General features: G+C 49.2%; 1 protein-coding gene across 2 annotated transcripts in view; it reads right to left on the bottom strand.

Moving 5' to 3' along the window:
- Positions 1–685: 685 nt before the first annotated feature.
- The window catches only part of PKD1 (polycystin 1, transient receptor potential channel interacting), a 114,644-nt gene continuing 99,729 nt past the window's right edge, over positions 686–15,600 (bottom strand). For both annotated transcript variants that reach the window (XM_083584728.1, XM_083584727.1), the window contains exons 35-46: positions 15,352–15,485; positions 13,405–13,607; positions 12,953–13,147; positions 12,134–12,273; positions 11,584–11,711; positions 10,245–10,419; positions 9,214–9,339; positions 8,674–8,848; positions 7,680–7,967; positions 6,503–6,637; positions 5,843–6,157; positions 686–5,295 (exon numbers count right to left, since the gene is read on the bottom strand). In XM_083584728.1, coding sequence (XP_083440854.1) covers positions 4,705–5,295; positions 5,843–6,157; positions 6,503–6,637; positions 7,680–7,967; positions 8,674–8,848; positions 9,214–9,339; positions 10,245–10,419; positions 11,584–11,711; positions 12,134–12,273; positions 12,953–13,147; positions 13,405–13,607; positions 15,352–15,485 — 2,605 coding nt within the window. In that variant the 3' untranslated portion in view covers positions 686–4,704. The remainder of the gene's footprint in view (positions 5,296–5,842; positions 6,158–6,502; positions 6,638–7,679; positions 7,968–8,673; positions 8,849–9,213; positions 9,340–10,244; positions 10,420–11,583; positions 11,712–12,133; positions 12,274–12,952; positions 13,148–13,404; positions 13,608–15,351; positions 15,486–15,600) is intronic.

Here is a 15,600-nt window from a genome sequence, read left to right as displayed (position 1 = left end):
CCCGTCTCCCATTACCAAGGTGGGCTTTGAGGTGTATGGAGCAGTGGGAGGTGTGCTCAGGGAGGCTTAGGCAGGAAGGACCCACTGCCCAGGTGGGGCTCATTAGCTCGGGAAGGAGGTGTGTGAGTCCTTGACTGGAGCAGGTGAGGCTCACCTGCCTCGTCCAGCCCAGATGCTGCAATCCACATGCAAGGTATAAAGGGGGAGCCAGAGCTGAGCTGCTTTGTCTGCTTAACTGCCTATGTTGACGGACCTCAGCTTTGACGTTCTAGGATTTCTACTGGACTGTGCCTTGGGTTTGACTCTGGACTGTGTTTCCTGATTGCTGGACTTGGCTTACTTAGACTATGATTCCTGACTGTTGGGACTTTGTTTATGTGAATTGACCCTCGGACTGTGTTTCCCAACGGTTGAATTGACATACAGTACTGTATATGCCAGTGGGACTTGCTGCCAGGGGACACAAGGGGGCAGACGTGTCCTATGATGGCCAGGCACTCACTGCACCCAGTGCCTACCCATGACTTCTGTCCAGTAGGGCAGACAGTTGTACAAGTAACATTCTGTGCAGTGCACTCAGCACCCCACCTGGCTTGCTAACTGCATACCTCTTGTTGTTGTTTGAGTTTGCGAACTTGGGTCTGGGTTGTTATTTATTGAGTTTCAATTTAGCAAGACACTTCCATTTGCTTAATAAGGCACAGAAATCTTTATTGAGCCGTCCATTAACTTTTTAAAGTAGACTTTGTCATTTCTTTTTCACCGTTACAAAAAAACAACGTATGTTTGCAAAACTTAACATTAATCACAATTGCTGCTGCTTCTGCCGTTGCTACCAGAAGCCTTGATAAAAGCCACCTGCCTCTAAAGAGAGAGCTGGGTTGTGGTTTTTGTTTAGCTGGCGAGAGTTCTGTGCTAAGCAGCAAGTTACTGTAGGCATCAGTGTGGGGTTTCGGACAACAATAAATAAGAAACCATCTGCCTGTGAGTAAATACCAAAATATACATTCAAGAGTTTATCTGGCAGGTAGGGACGTGAGTTGGGTCCGCTGCTGATGAGAGAGGGGGGCGGTGGGCAGCGGGCATGGTCTGCGCTGAAGTAGATCTATCTACAGCAAAGCACCAGGGACATTCTCCTTCCTCCCATACCAGCTCCTTCCTTGCTACCTTCACGTCTTCTGTGCTCCAGAATGCTCCTCCTCCCTGGGAGGAAAACACCCCCCACTCCCTCCTTAGTGTAAGAGCACAGCTCGTGTGCTAAGGCGCTTGCTTCCCTGACTTGACTAGGATTTACCCTTGTAAGGACCTACATTAAAAACAACAACCCTAGAAAACTATGAGAACTTTTTAATTTAGCAGAGAAAGAAGTGCAAAATCCCTTCACTTGGTTCAAGCCATACCCATCTCTAGCTCACTTCAGTCACTTCCCACACACACAGGCTGCATTCTTTAAATAAGCCAACAGATCAATATCTTATTTTCTCCACTTGTGGCAACAGAGGCCTGCTCTGGTCAAAATTTGCAGCTTTTTGCATTGCATTCACAGGGAATGCAGGGAGCCCACTGGCTCACTCACGATAAAAGCTTCCAATGTGCGCTCAAGTCTAGTGGATGATGACTGGAAAACCTCCCTGCTGAATCTCCTTATCAAGGACCCATTACAGAAAGTCTTTAGTCCTGCAGCAATTTATCTCCTGGCCAATGCAATGCAATGCCCTTTTCCCATCCACTGACCATCTCCTACCTCCTAGCGATCTTTCTTTGTTCCTTCACAGAATGAAGCAAGTGCATTTTCCACTTTGTACCTGATGAGTAAAGCAGCTTGGAATATTTTAGAAAAGAGTTTGTTAAAAAATAGCACCCTTTATAAATAATGAAATATTATAAAAAGATGTGCCTATAACCATATTTTCCTCATTTTTAGGATGATGGTTACAGCCAAAAGAATTAGCAATTAAAAAAAAAAACATTCCAGAAAAAAAAAATCTCTATTTACAACTCCTACCAATGATGCTGGCAATGGAATAAGCAAGTCAGCATTTAGAAACGGCACTTGTGGAAACCCAGTCAAAGACTAGGTGTAGGCTTTGATATCAGAGTTCTTTTTAGACTTAGCAATGTCTAGGAGAAATTATGGCTAGTGCATTGCAGAGAGTTCCTGCCCCCCTGCCCTGGATGTGGGGAACAGAAAGATCTCTCAGACTTCCTTTGGCACAAATCCCAAACACACGGGCGCTTTGCTTGCACACCACAAACATTTTAGCAAGAAGGCTTTTGACACCCTTTTTTTTTTAAATAACTCCTATCTACATGTGTTGAGCACAGTACCAAATGCTATAAAAATATAGCAAACATACAAAAATATACATTATTTTTCTCCTTGTAAAAATCCCGTATAAATTACTTGCAATATACATAACATTAAACTGGCCTATGGAATATGATGACAGGAGCAGTGCTATTTGGGGGGTGGGGGGCAGCAAAATGTTTTGAAGAAAGGAAGCCAGAATTGACTCCCAAAAGCAGAGTTAAGGTTCTAGAGAAACTACAAGCCAGCTGTAGCTTCCAATGGAAGGATGTAACTCATTCACGTCAAATGAATGGTGATGGTGGTAGGGGGGTGGACTTGATTTTTTAAACGCACTTGTTTTCTGAGACGCTCCAAAAGCCACTCTGAATCAAAGCTCATTACCTTGTGTAAAACAAGGAAACTGATTGAGGCTAGGATAATACCAGCACATGTACAGTGGCAGCCAGTTCTATGGGTTAACAGCACATTGCTTTAAATCTGGGATGGGGGAGGCGGGTAGCAACAGCTGCAGCATCTATTGGCCCATGCTGTGATGCAAACTGCTGAGGTTTGGCCAGGGACACACCTGTGGGAGCTTACAGACCAGCTGCCCATTGAGCAGCCATGCTAAAATACTTTTGCACAAAATTTGCACAGAGGTGATGCGATGTCACCTGCTTATTGGGCATTCATTCTGATACTTTTAACACAGAGCTTATGCAACACTGCCAGCTGGTACTTGTTCTCCCACATTTCCCACTGCAACTTTCCATTGCTTTTTTTTCTTCCTTGATTTTTGCATGGTAGAAAAGCAACATGCTCCACTGCATTGGGAAGTCCAGGATAACAATCAAATTTTGCGTAAATAAAAAACCGTCTTCCTAAATGGAAAACTACATATAGCTTTGGCTGTGATGTCGACATGTTATCCTAGCCTCAAATCAATTTTTAAATTGAATCTTTGCTTCTGAGCTGCTTGGGAGCATCGCTTCTCTAAGCATGGAGAAGCAGATCTTCCCTCTTCTGAAAAAGGGAAGAGTACAAACGTACAAACCTTAGCCATTTGTACTCTTCATGATATGTGGCACTGCCAAAAATGTGGGCTGTCCGCTGGCCCTTGGAGCCTTGGGGGAGCCACCCACAATGAGGGTAGCCAGGGGCACTCCCCTGTGCTCATATTCCAGTGGCCTGTTTTAAATTATGATCTACAAACAAACAAAAATACTGCTTCCATGATATATTATCCTGCTCTTATTTTAAAAGTTGCATGTGTCACCGTTAGCTAAGGAAAGCATTGATTAAAGTGCTGGGCAGTAAATAGAAATAGTAAACCATATATATATATATAATATATATATATATATAATAGACACGCAAACACCAAATATAAACACACTCAGGCACCTCAACATATACAATGATGGATGCAACACACCAAGCTATTCAATTGGGGTTTTTTTTTGAGGGGGGGGGGCAAAGGGAGACACTGTTGGAATAAGTACCCAGTGAAACCAGCTCACAGGGACAGGTCTCTGCAAACAGCATCACCCCCAGCCCCCCTTTTCAATAAACACTGTTGGCCCATCCAAATGTCTGTTTCTGTTGACAGCATTTTGGCTGAAGAACAGGGGTCCTTTCTCTTAAAGACTCTCAGGCTGAAGGAAACTTTTGGGTTCCTTTTGAATATTCTGGAGGAGGGCATGGCTGTCTCAGGAGAGAACTTCCTGAGGGAGAATTGACTGACTCGCTCCTGCGTAGTTTCTTCCTCCAAAGTGCACCTTCTTCGTGAAATGCCTGGAAGGGGAACCTGACCCCTTCCAGGCGCTGCTGTCTCCACTTCCCAGCCCAGGCTCAGCCTGCTGAACCCTGGAGATCTCTGGGCTTCTTTGCCTGGATGGTGCAGCTTTTGCCTTCAGCAAATCTCGATGAAGAACCATTTAAAAGTAGACCAGGTTGCATTTCTGTTTTTGATATTAAAAGTTCTGGCTTTGCTTCCTTACAAGTTTTTCTTCTTCATTTTTCCTTGCCTGGATTCTGGTTTCTTTTCTGCCTTTCACTCCAAGGATGCTAATGCAAATATTGCACAGCTGGGCTCACCTTTTCTAGCTCCTGCTTGCCCTTTGAAAGACAGCATGATCTTGTCTGGCCTCTGAAAAAACCTTAATACTGATGCACTGCTAAGGCCACGGGCCATGACTGTGGAAAGCAGTGGGTGGGAACTCTGGTGGCTCTAGGCGACAGCGACCCTCTCGTCTGTTGGCAACAAACTCGCAAAAAGGCTGTTGCTCTTGCTTACTGTCCCCGTAAATGAGAGGCAAAGTTTTTGGCAACCAAGTTTGAAACTGCAAAAGCCTTTTCCCTTCTGCTTACGTAGGAGGGCCACCCGACTGCTGCAACTCTGTGGAACCTGGCTGCTATTTGCCACTGGGATGGACCCTGTTGTTTGCCCGCAACGGCTTCTTCTTTTTGACTACTGGCACGGCCGATGCGTGTGTCTTCTGCGGAGACAGCAGGGCGCCCTGGCTGATGCCCTGCGGGGGGGCTTGGATAACCTTGATGGGTGACGTGGAGCTGCTGCGGGGCCGAGAGGGCAGGAAGCGGCTGCTGTTATTAGGGGTGAAGTTAGAGGAAAGCACCCCAGGGTCTGCACGGATTGGGTGGTGCCGGCTTGCTTGCTGTCCACCCCTCTTCCTGGCTTGTCCGCTCCGTGTGCCCTCTAGCTGGCACTCAATGTGGTACACATCATTGGTCACCTTATTCACCTGGTCAAACCGGATGAGCAGTGTTTCGAAGAGGGAGAGGAGGCGCTGGATGTCGGCATCCACTTCGGAGCTGTCCCGGGCGCTGGGGGCCAGGCTGAGTCCATCCAGTTGGCTGGAGGAGGTGGAGGCGCGGGAGCTGTCGGAGGTGGCAGTGGGCGTGGGGCCTTGCAAGGAGTGGGAGTCCTGGCTGGAGGAGCGGGAGGGCAGCGGCTCCATGCCTTCGAAACGCACCTTGTGGCGGAACTGCAAAGGACAGAAAGGGGTCATTTCAATGGCTGGGACTGTTTTACAGAGCAAAAGGCTGGCAGAGAAGCCAAATCCATGAGTTTTGCTCCCGGCTGTCTCATTGCTGTTGTCTCAGAAATCCTCCCTTGCCTGACACCATCCCTTTCAGGACACAGGGTAGCAGCAGCACCCCCAAGAGTCCCTGGCTTTGATGCACAACCAAGTTTAAATTGGCTTCCTGCAATTCTGGTCTGGCACACCGAGCGCCAGAGGGTGCAGGAAGCTGCATGTCTCCTGCAGTTCCGGAGAACGTGGTATTTGGGTGCAGAACTTCAGCTCCACCATCATCACAGCTTCCTTTTCACAAACAGCACCTTGGCTGCCCTGGAAGACCTGACGGGATACGCGCAAGATGGGTGGGCAAAATAAGTTCCCTGTGTTTGGGGATGGGACAGCAGTCCTCCCCATGACTAGCAAAACAGAATAAATTATGCAGAATAGGAAACTGTGCATAATTTATGCAGGTTGCAGAATGTGTCTTTTCTGCCTCTGGCCAGACTTTTACCTCCTTGGCTTTGGTGAATCCCATCCACATTTTGAGCCTCCGGACAAAGAGCTCCACCATCTCGTAGTCCTGGGACTCGAAGGCTGGCCGGTACATCTCAAAGCGGGTCTCGCGGTAGTGGTGCATGAGCACCGCGGCAAAGAGCCGCAGGACCACCCACAGCTCCAGCATGACGTAGCTGGCGTAGAAGAGGTGGGAGAGCCCCACGGATTCGGGGAGGAAGAGGGGCAGGCTGCTGCTGCTGCTGCGGAAGGCGGTGAAAAGGAGCTGGAGAGTGCTGGGGAAGCTGGGGAAGGCCTCGGAGTGGGAGAAGAGCTGGGCAAAAAGGAGACACAGCAGAAGTCTGAATGTTAGCTCTATGTGGGTTGCCGTTGTGGGCAACCATGTCCCATTTCACGTGCTGCCGTTGCTTGTATGTGTGGGGAGGCTTAGTAGGGCCTCTCCCTAGAGCACCTTGTGGCTCTCCAGATGTGCTCTTGGATTTCAGCTCCCATCAACCCCAGCAGGTGGTATGGACAAGGCTTGGGGACGATGGGAGTTGTAGTCCAAAGGCATCTGGGGGCATGGCAGCAGAAGCCTCTAAGCTGGCTTTTGGAGAGAACCTGGCCAAACTAGTCAACCCACTCTTCTCTCTGCCTGCATCTGGGAGTCCAGGCTTACCAGGAAGCCGAGCTGCGCATAAGCCAGAGTCAGGATTGTGAAGGCCAGCCCTGCAGCAAAAAGCTCCTTCGTAGACCTCTGCAAAGTCTTGCCAAAAGTGGACCATTGGCGGATGAAGCGCAGCTGTTGGGAAGCCTGTAGGGAAGGAAGATGAGAACAGAAGCCTGTTTAAAGCACTTGGCACCCCATGAACTGGCCCCTTTGCAGATCAGTCTGAAGGGCCATTTTGGGGGGTGGCGGGGGTGTCTGCTGACACCTGCTCTGTCTCTCTGGGCACCAGATAAAGACCTTTGTATTTTCCCAGACTGTTAAATCTCCAAAGGAATTCTTTTCTCAATACTGTTGTTTTTAAAGGTTTCTTCTTTTTAAAATCACACTGTAAGCTGCTCTGGAAATGTTTTGCCTTGAAGGCTTGAAATAAATAAATCCATGCTCCTCTCTGAAAGGGACCACAACTCCTTCTCCTGACAGGACAGCAAAACTCCTATACATGATTCGTTTCTTCCAATTCTTGCTAGAGAAGAAATGGGCTTAACATGTCCAAAGCGGTGGGGCCAATCTTGCTGCACTTAAGGGCTGAGGCTCTTCGCCCTCTGCTGGCCACAATGTTTAAGCAGAAGTTGGCTCTGTCTTCTGCTGAGTTGCTCAATCCCATGAAGGCTTTTTCTCATCCCCTCACAAGCCCCAAAGCAGTTCTACATGGCAAATCTTTAGGAAAAAGGAAAAGTCAGCCAGCCCTCCTGAAGTATGAAAGAAGAGGCGAGACTGCTGAACTCCAACTCCCATCACTGGCCATGCTGGCTGCTGGGAGTTGAAGTCCAACAACATCCTGGAGGACCACAGGTTCCCCACCTCTGCAATTTGCTGAGATGGCTTTGATTCACCAGTATGTCTGTCTAATTTAGCTGCATTCCTCCTCACTTTTATGCAGCCTTCCCCAGCTTGCTGCCTATCAGATGATGTTGGGGGGTTCCCAATGCTCCCACTAGCCAGCCAGCAGGGACAAAGGTGAGTGCCGGTGGGAGCTGCAGTCCAGAAACATCTGTTTGGGAAGGCTGCCTCGCCTCGCTCTTCTGTTCCCTGAAGCAGTGACCAAACAGGCATTGTCCCTGGCTTCTTTTCCTGAAATGCATCAAAAGGGAGGTCTGCATCATGCATGCCAGCGATCAAACTGTACCTTGACTGTCAGCACGAAGAGGAGGCAGGCCGCCAGGCAGCGGAAGGCGGTGTGAAGAGAAGCCACCTGGTAGAAGCTGGTGAAGCCCTGCTTGTCTCTCAGGTACTTGGCCCACTGCCGGTTGGCCAGGGTGACCTGGCTCAAGTGGACGACCACAGTGCCAGTGGTCAGAAGGATGAGTAGCCACTGCCAGTAGCTGCCCACGCTGGCAAAATAGGCCCGGCCTGCCTTCTGGATGGAGAGAGACTCTGAGACCACAAAGTAGACGACCACAATCATGAAGAAGACCTGGATCGGGGGGAAAGAGTCTGTTAGTGCCACGGAGATGGCGGCTTCCAGGTTAGCAGCCAAGAATAGCCTACTCAAGAGGAGACTCATTGAACTGAACGGGCCCAAGTGTGCCATGCTTAGCATTGTCAATGGTTCCACTCTGTGTAGGACTTCCATTGGAAACAACCCCAGGCTTGTATGCGTTTCTGCTTGGTACGGGATGTGAGCTCTCCAGTGTGGAATTTAACACAAATTTTAAACTTTATTGGACAGGAAGTAGAACTATGTACGCTCCTTCCCTGCTTTGATTCCCTTATTGGAGTCTATAAAAAGAGCACAATCTCCATTCTTAGCAACTCTGTGCGCTCTAAAGCAGCCTTCTCCGACTTGATGCTCTCCATATATTTTAGGACTGCAGCCCCCACCCCAATCCTTAGCTAGCACAGCCATGTTTTGGACTACAGCTCCCATCAGCCCCAGCATCATATGTTTGGAGCTTATGGGAACCATGGTCCAAAACATCCAGAGGGCACCATGTTGGGAAAGGAGGACAATTCCGCAAGAGGTGACACCTGTCCTCATCCCTTGCCATACTCAAATTCTTCATGTGGTTGGCACTAGATAAAAGAGTGTAAACAGGAGAAGCAACAGCATCTATGTGCTCCCCAGTTGGACGAAAGATCCTTCTGGGAAGAGGCGAGAGAAACCTTTCTTTGGGACTGACCATCATGAGGAGCTGCAGCGTGACTCCCTGGCTAAGCGGAAGGGGCGGGAGAGCAGCCACGGCCACGGCCGGCAGTGCGTGCTTCACTATAGGGAACTCCAGCCTGAGTGTGATGACCGCATGGAGGCCCAAGCCAGGGTTGTATTGGGCCAGTTCCACGAAGACTGCTCGGCTCCTGCAGGAAGTAAAAAATGGGTAAGCAGCAGCAGCAGCAGCAGCAGCAGCAGCAGCAGCAGCAGCAGCAGCAGCAGAATAACATAGGAAGCTGCCTTATACAGAGTTGGTCCATCTAACTCAGTACTGTCGACACTGACAGGCAGCAGTACTCCAAGGTTCCAGCCTGGGAGTCTCCCACCATTATCTACAGATGTTGGGGGCCAAACCTTGGAGCTTCTGCAGTCCAGCAAGGATGATATAGCAGCATCCTGTGTTAAGAGAAGGACTGAACCGGATGGTTCAAGTCTACTTGTTGGACGAGCGAGTCTGCCTAGCCCCTCAGATCGGTCTTATCCGAGGCACTGATTCCCCCAACATGCTTACACGTTGCTGATCCAGTTGTTCCGCTGGAGGATCTCTAAGCGAGCCCTGCTTTCTTCCAGAGTCGTCCCCAGATCCTGGACATAACCACCACTGTCATAGAAGGAGAGGTAGCCCCAGTACCAGGCCCTGAAAGAGAAGCAGGGCCAGGCCTATAGGTCAAGCCGAGGCCTGGATGGAATTCGTCTGGTCCCTTGTCTTCCGTGCATTGGCAGGGCCTGGTGCTCTGCTCTGCTCAGCCCATCTCCTGACTGAAAATGTTTGAAATTTAACTGGAGGACAAGAATGGGCCTTGTCTGCTCTTCCCACAGTGTCTCACACACTTCTGTCCTTTGTTGTGAGCTTGTGTTCATATGCCCAAATGCACTGGGAGCGAGGAGAAGGGATGAGAACTGAAAAAGAGGGGATGATGCCCTCAGGTTTCACTATTCTGGTCTCAAGTATATCAAGAAGTATCTAATGTAATTAAATCACCTATTCGGGCTTCTCCACAACTGTCATTATTGAACATGTGGACAATCAACACAAAAGCTTGTTGCCCTAAGGAGCTTTTGACGTGAATGTTAGCTGCAGCCAGGATTTCAATAGCTCAGCAATGGAAAACCTTGAGAAATCGACATTTGCCTTTGTGGTATAGGAACTTATGGACTTCAGTTATTGTGGGGAAAATTACACACAGGTTGTGTGTTTCCAGGGGGATGGAGGATCCAGAACACTTTTAGGACATCTGGTGGGGTTTTATTTCCAATGCTTTGGACTTAGATGCTCAACATTCACCATCCCTGCCAGCTTGGGAAATCTGGATTTCTTGAGTTATATTGGTGTGGCACCATTTCTTTCTCTTATTATTAATTGCTTGTTTGCTTTGTATATGCCATGATGGTATACCCTGCTATCGTACTTTTGGGTTGCTAGTAATGGTAAAAAAGGGATTAAAAATTTTTTTTTGAAGAAGAAGATACAGGGAGCTGGCAGGAAATGCCCTTCCTTTGATTTGTGCAAGGGATGTACAGGAGGAATCTAGTGCTTCTTACCCTGGCAGATCAGGTGGCGAGTAAGTCCATGATGTTGTGAGGTTGCCGGCAACACTCTTCCAGCCTACTGCATAACTGGCCGTGTCAAAGCTGTCTGAACCAAGGATGCATTTCCCCCCGGTTGCAGATGGATCGGTCCCACTAAGGATATGGCGGACGGAACTGGGACACTCCGCTGGAAAAAAGCAGTCAGAAGAGGGTTCTTCATTGGTCGCACGGCTGTGATGACATTGCTGCATTATTATTTTGATGACCTTGCTTAGTTCTGAGGTTTTAACTTAGGGTTCCAGTGTATATGTAACATGCCCTGGGACCGTTTGGTGAAGGGAAGGCTGGAAGTATTGATTTGTTTGTTTAGTGTTTGAAAGGAAAGGTGGAATATAAAAGCAATTAATACATCTACAAACAATTCTCATGCAGAAACGGACTAGGAAAGATATCTGCTTAAAAGGCTTGTTGTATGTGCCTGAATCTATATATAAAAGAAATGTGTATGTGTGTGAATTTATTACATATTTCTACTTCCATCTCACAAACGTTCCCAAAATTGCAGCCTCTGGCTTTTGAGAAGAGCATCTAAAATGGCAGCATCCTGTGTTACAATTTCCAGGTGCAGAATCGAGAGAGGCAAGCAATCAAAAGGGTTGCCTGCTAGCCAAGGCTTGTTCTATGGAAGGCAAGGCCCTCCACCACCTGGGCCTGACACTGTTGGTTGTCTGCACAGACTACAAATTGCCACAATCAGACCCCAGGGGGTTAGCAAGAGGTGCTGGGAGATTAAATCATTTTGGATCTGCCTTTGCCAGCCTGGTGTCCTACAGTATTTTGGACAATAACTCCCATCAACCCCAGCCAGCATGGCTGTAAGATGCTGGAACTTATGGGAGCTGGGGTCTAGCAAAATCTGGTGGGTGTCAGGTTACTGAAGGCTGTTCTAGATGCTTCAAGCCTGCGCATGACAACAGAGGCTCACACACCACCACCATTGTTGTGTGTCCTGCAGAGACAGGAAACTGCTTCACTTACAGAAATAATCTAGCTGCCAAACTCTACAGTAGCTGCAGATTCTGAACAATCTTCAAAGGCAGCCTCATGTGCAGTACATTACAGCTGCCTAAAATAGAGGCTACTGGAACAGAGTTCAATGAAGCCATGACCTTCCCATCCAAATCAGGTCGCAGCTAGGCCACCAGCCAAAGCTGGTAGAAGAAGCTACGGAGGCCACTTGTGCCTCTGGTGATCCAGTAATGGACCCAGGAGCGCTCCCAAGTGGCACACATGCACCTCCAGGGAAGCGTGACCCCATCCAGGACCATCTTAATGAGGATCTCCCACCTACCTTCTTGGAGGCGGATCTGCCGCAGCCGTGGGGACCCCAGGGTGACACTGTAACTTCCCCGGCCTGACTGGTTGTTGTAGAGATAGGGCAACAGCCCTTGGGACATCCAGACCCAGAACTCATCAGATCTGTGCATGCACGGTCGGGAGAGAAAAAGGAAGGAGGCGGTTGAGTGGAGACTTTGCTATTCTGCAGCCATTTTGGCATTAAGCAACCAAAACTGAAAGGTTCAGACTTCAGTAGTCACCAGTTTCCGTGGCAAAGAGGAAAGAGGAATTTCTTGGGCCCGGCAAGGAGTTTCTGTCCCTGCAATAATGACATCACTTCTGCAGAGAAGCTGACTTACACTGAGTCAGATCCCTGGTCCATCAAATTATGTATTGTCTTCCCCAACCTTGTGAACGCCAGACATTTTTTCCCCATCAGCCCCGGGCCGTACGGCTGTTTGGGACTGCAATTCCCACCAGCAAAGCTGAGCAGAGTGCTGAAGAGGAATGTTTCCAAACATTAGGCTGGAGACCTGAGCAGCAGCTGAGCTATGCTGAAATACCTCTTGATGCGCAGGAACTGCTCACTGCCCAGCTGCTGCTTGATGGAGCTCTGCAAGAGGAACGCCCGGCTGTTGTGCGAAGCATCGCCATAGTTGGTCAGGAGGGTCGCCAGGAGGAACAGCATGTAGATGAAGAAGTTCTAGCAGGGATGACAGACGGAGGATCTGATTCGCTCTCTTGCTGGGAACCGCCTGTGGCTGCCTCAGCAGAAGAGCCACCCACAGCTTGCACAAACCAGCAGAATCTCACCCCCTGCCCGCCCTTGGAGTGGGGCCACCATGCACAGGGATGCTCCTTAGATTGGGAGCTGTTGGATGAGCCCCTCTTGGAACATAGAAAGCTGCCTTATGCTGAGTTGGACCATTGGTCCATGTAGCTTAAGCACTGTTGACACACTGAGTGGCAGCAGAGACTCTCCAGGACTGCATCCAGGGAGACTCTCCAGTCCTACCAGGAGATGGCATAAGGGATTCAACTTGGGACCATCTGCCTGCAGAGCAACTGCTCTACCACTGAGCTCCAGCCTGTCTTCTGTGCTCCTCTCCCTATGGAAAGCTGCCATATCTCAAGTCAGACCATGGGTCCATTTAAGCTCTTAAGGATTTTAGGCAAGGAGTCTTGTCCAGTCCTCCCTGGAAAAGCCATTGGGGATTGAATCCGCGACATTCTAAAGCACTGAGCCACTGAGCTTTCAAAGTGCCCAGTGTTGTCTGGAAGGCACACAGGGCCTGCCCTCCTCCTCCTCCTCCCCTCCCTTGCTAATCTCCCTCCTAAAATGCATCAGACGCCGCAAACTGGCAGCAACTCCCCCTCTTCACCTTGAGCAGGCCGTGCAGAAGCTTCACTTTCTTGGCCTCTTCCTTGGCTTGAAAGAGAGCAAATCCCTGAGGGGGCCGGACCCGGCCAATCTTCTCCGACACGTGCTCCACGAACGGGTATTCCACCAGAGTGTCATCCTCCTCGGGGTGCAGGCGCTTGGCCACCAGTGAGAAGTAGAGGGCCTCCAGCAGAACCTGAGCAGGGCAGAGGGAGAACATTCAAGGAGGTGGCTTCTTGGACCACTTGACCAGTGCACAAGTCATCAGTGGGTCCGAGACACATCTGTGAATTGTAATTCTCATGTCCACTGCCGAGTAACTTTGGCGGGCGGTTGATTTTATTTCTATTTATATGCTGCTTAATCGGAAATGGGACATGGGTTGGAATGGCAACCTGGAATTGTCCGGAAGCAACCTCTCCCCTCTCCCGCTGAGCTTCCATCAGAGCCTACCTTGGATGGTTCCCACAGCAAGAAGGAGGAGAGGAAGCTAAAAATCCCTGAGATGAGCCACATGAGGGCCACGCTGGAGGTGAAACCCACTCCAATCCACACGGAGACTCCAAAGCAGATGACCAGGCAGGCCAGGCTGATGGCATGGGCCAGGTAGGAGCACCAGAAGGGAAGCAGGCGCTTCCGGAGAGCGTGATCTGTGACTGCAGGAGACACACACAAGACAGAAGGGGTGAGCACGGGCTGGTTTGCTTTATTCAGTCTGCTTCTGTGGGGCAGGGAGAGCAGCTACATGCTACACACGCAAGGCAGGGTCTGCACCATTCTTAAAAGTTTTGAACCCTTTTATATAAATAGAGGGGGAAAGATGGTATCTGGAAGAGTGTAGTAGTAGTAGTAGTAGTAGTAGTAGTAGTAGTAGTAATAATAATAATAATAATAATAATAATAATAATAAATTTTATTTATACCCCGCCCTCCCCAGCCAAGGCCGGGCTCAGGGCGGCTAACAACCAATAATAAAAACAAGTTGATTAAAATACAACTTAAAAACAAGATTAAAATACAATATTAAAATATTAAAATGCAGCCTCTTCACAGGAGGAGAAAGGAAAAAAGAAAGAGGGGGAGGGAATCAAACTGGCTCCAAGCCAAAGGCCAGGCGGAACAACTCTGTCTTACAGGCCCTGCGGAAAGAAATCAGATCCTGCAGGGCCCTGGTCTCATGAGACAAAGCGTTCCACCAGGCCGGAGCCAGTGTTGAAAAGGCCCTGGCTCTGGTTGAGGCTAATCAAACTTCCTTAGGGCCTGGGACCTCTAGGATGTTGCTATTTATGGACCTTAAGGTCCTCTGTGGGGCAATTACTTTTTATTTTTCTCAAGATCTGCACACCCTGTCCTGGTGCTGCAACAGAAGCTGGTACGAAGCACCACAGGGGCTGGGCAGATGCCCTCATGAAAGGTTGCACATCCATAGAGTTACAGGAGTCAGTAATCTGGCTTCGTTCCACAGAATGGAGTGTGCATGAGGGGAGGATGTAAGAACGTAAGAAGAGCCTGCTGGAGCAAGCCAAGAGCCTAGCTTCCTGTTCTCACAGTGGCCTACCATAAGCCCATTATGGGACACCCGCAAGCAGGATCCAAGCACTCTCTCCTGCTGTGGTATTCAGAAGCATTGCTGCCTCTGACCGTAGGGACAAAACATACCCATCATGGCTAGTAGCCACAGATAGTCTAATCCTCCTCCATGAATTTGTCTCCTCCTATTTCAGAGCCATCCAAGTGGGTGGCCATCACTGCCTCCTGCGGGTGCGAGTTCCATAGTTTAACTACGCATTGTTCTGACTCTTCCAATGCAATAGAGAAGGTCTTCAGCTGAGGCAGAGTGGGAGTGTGATAAGCTGAAGGTGACGGAATTCATATCAGTGGTTCCCATAGTGGGTGGTACCACCTTCTGGGGGGTGATGGGATTATCTAGGGGGCAGCACAGGGGCATTGGAGGTGTAAATGGCTATCATACTTTGAAAAGCTGGCATCACTGGATCAAGTTCATTAACTTTGTGGAATTAATTAAACTAAATAGTTTTAACAGGATTTTGAATAACTGTGCAATTAATTGTTACTGTTTTGAATTTTATTGTGTTATTATCTTCCTTAGAGGGCTGTGAAAATTGCTCTAACGAATAATGCTTTTCATAGGGTAGGGGACGCAGGGATGAATTTATGGAACTAAGGGGGCAGTGGCCGGAAAAAGCTTGGAAACCGCTGGTTTAGAAGAAATCCTATCACAAGGGGATGGGAGGTGGCTCAGTCTCTGGGAGGAAGATGCTGGCCTAGGCATGACTGGAAAGTGAAGGTGACATGATGGGTCTAGAGGTCTGTGCGTTCCCCACCCACTCCCACAATCCCACTTCCAAGCTGGTCACCAATTGCCATATCCCACCCTACCTGTTCGCGTTGATTTGGCCGAGCGGTTCAGTTCTCTGCCAGGGGCTGCTGCTGCTGCTGCTGCTACATTCTGCCCTTTCTCGGTCAGCCGCTGCATCATGATAGTCTCTGTCTTCTCCCCAAGCATGCTGGATCTGCCAGAAAAAAACACAAGGGTGTTAAGCACTGCATCTCCTTTGGGATGGAGGTCAGTAAGCAGCTGGCCTCGTGCACCAGCACCAGCACCACTACCCCCTCTGTCATGGGAGA

The sequence above is a fragment of the Podarcis filfolensis genome, assembly GCF_964270895.1.
Source record: "Podarcis filfolensis genome assembly, chromosome: 14".
Classification (NCBI taxonomy): domain Eukaryota; kingdom Metazoa; phylum Chordata; class Lepidosauria; order Squamata; family Lacertidae; genus Podarcis; species Podarcis filfolensis.
The sequence above is the reverse complement of the archived record's forward strand: the minus strand, read 5'-3'. Positions and strand labels throughout refer to the sequence as shown.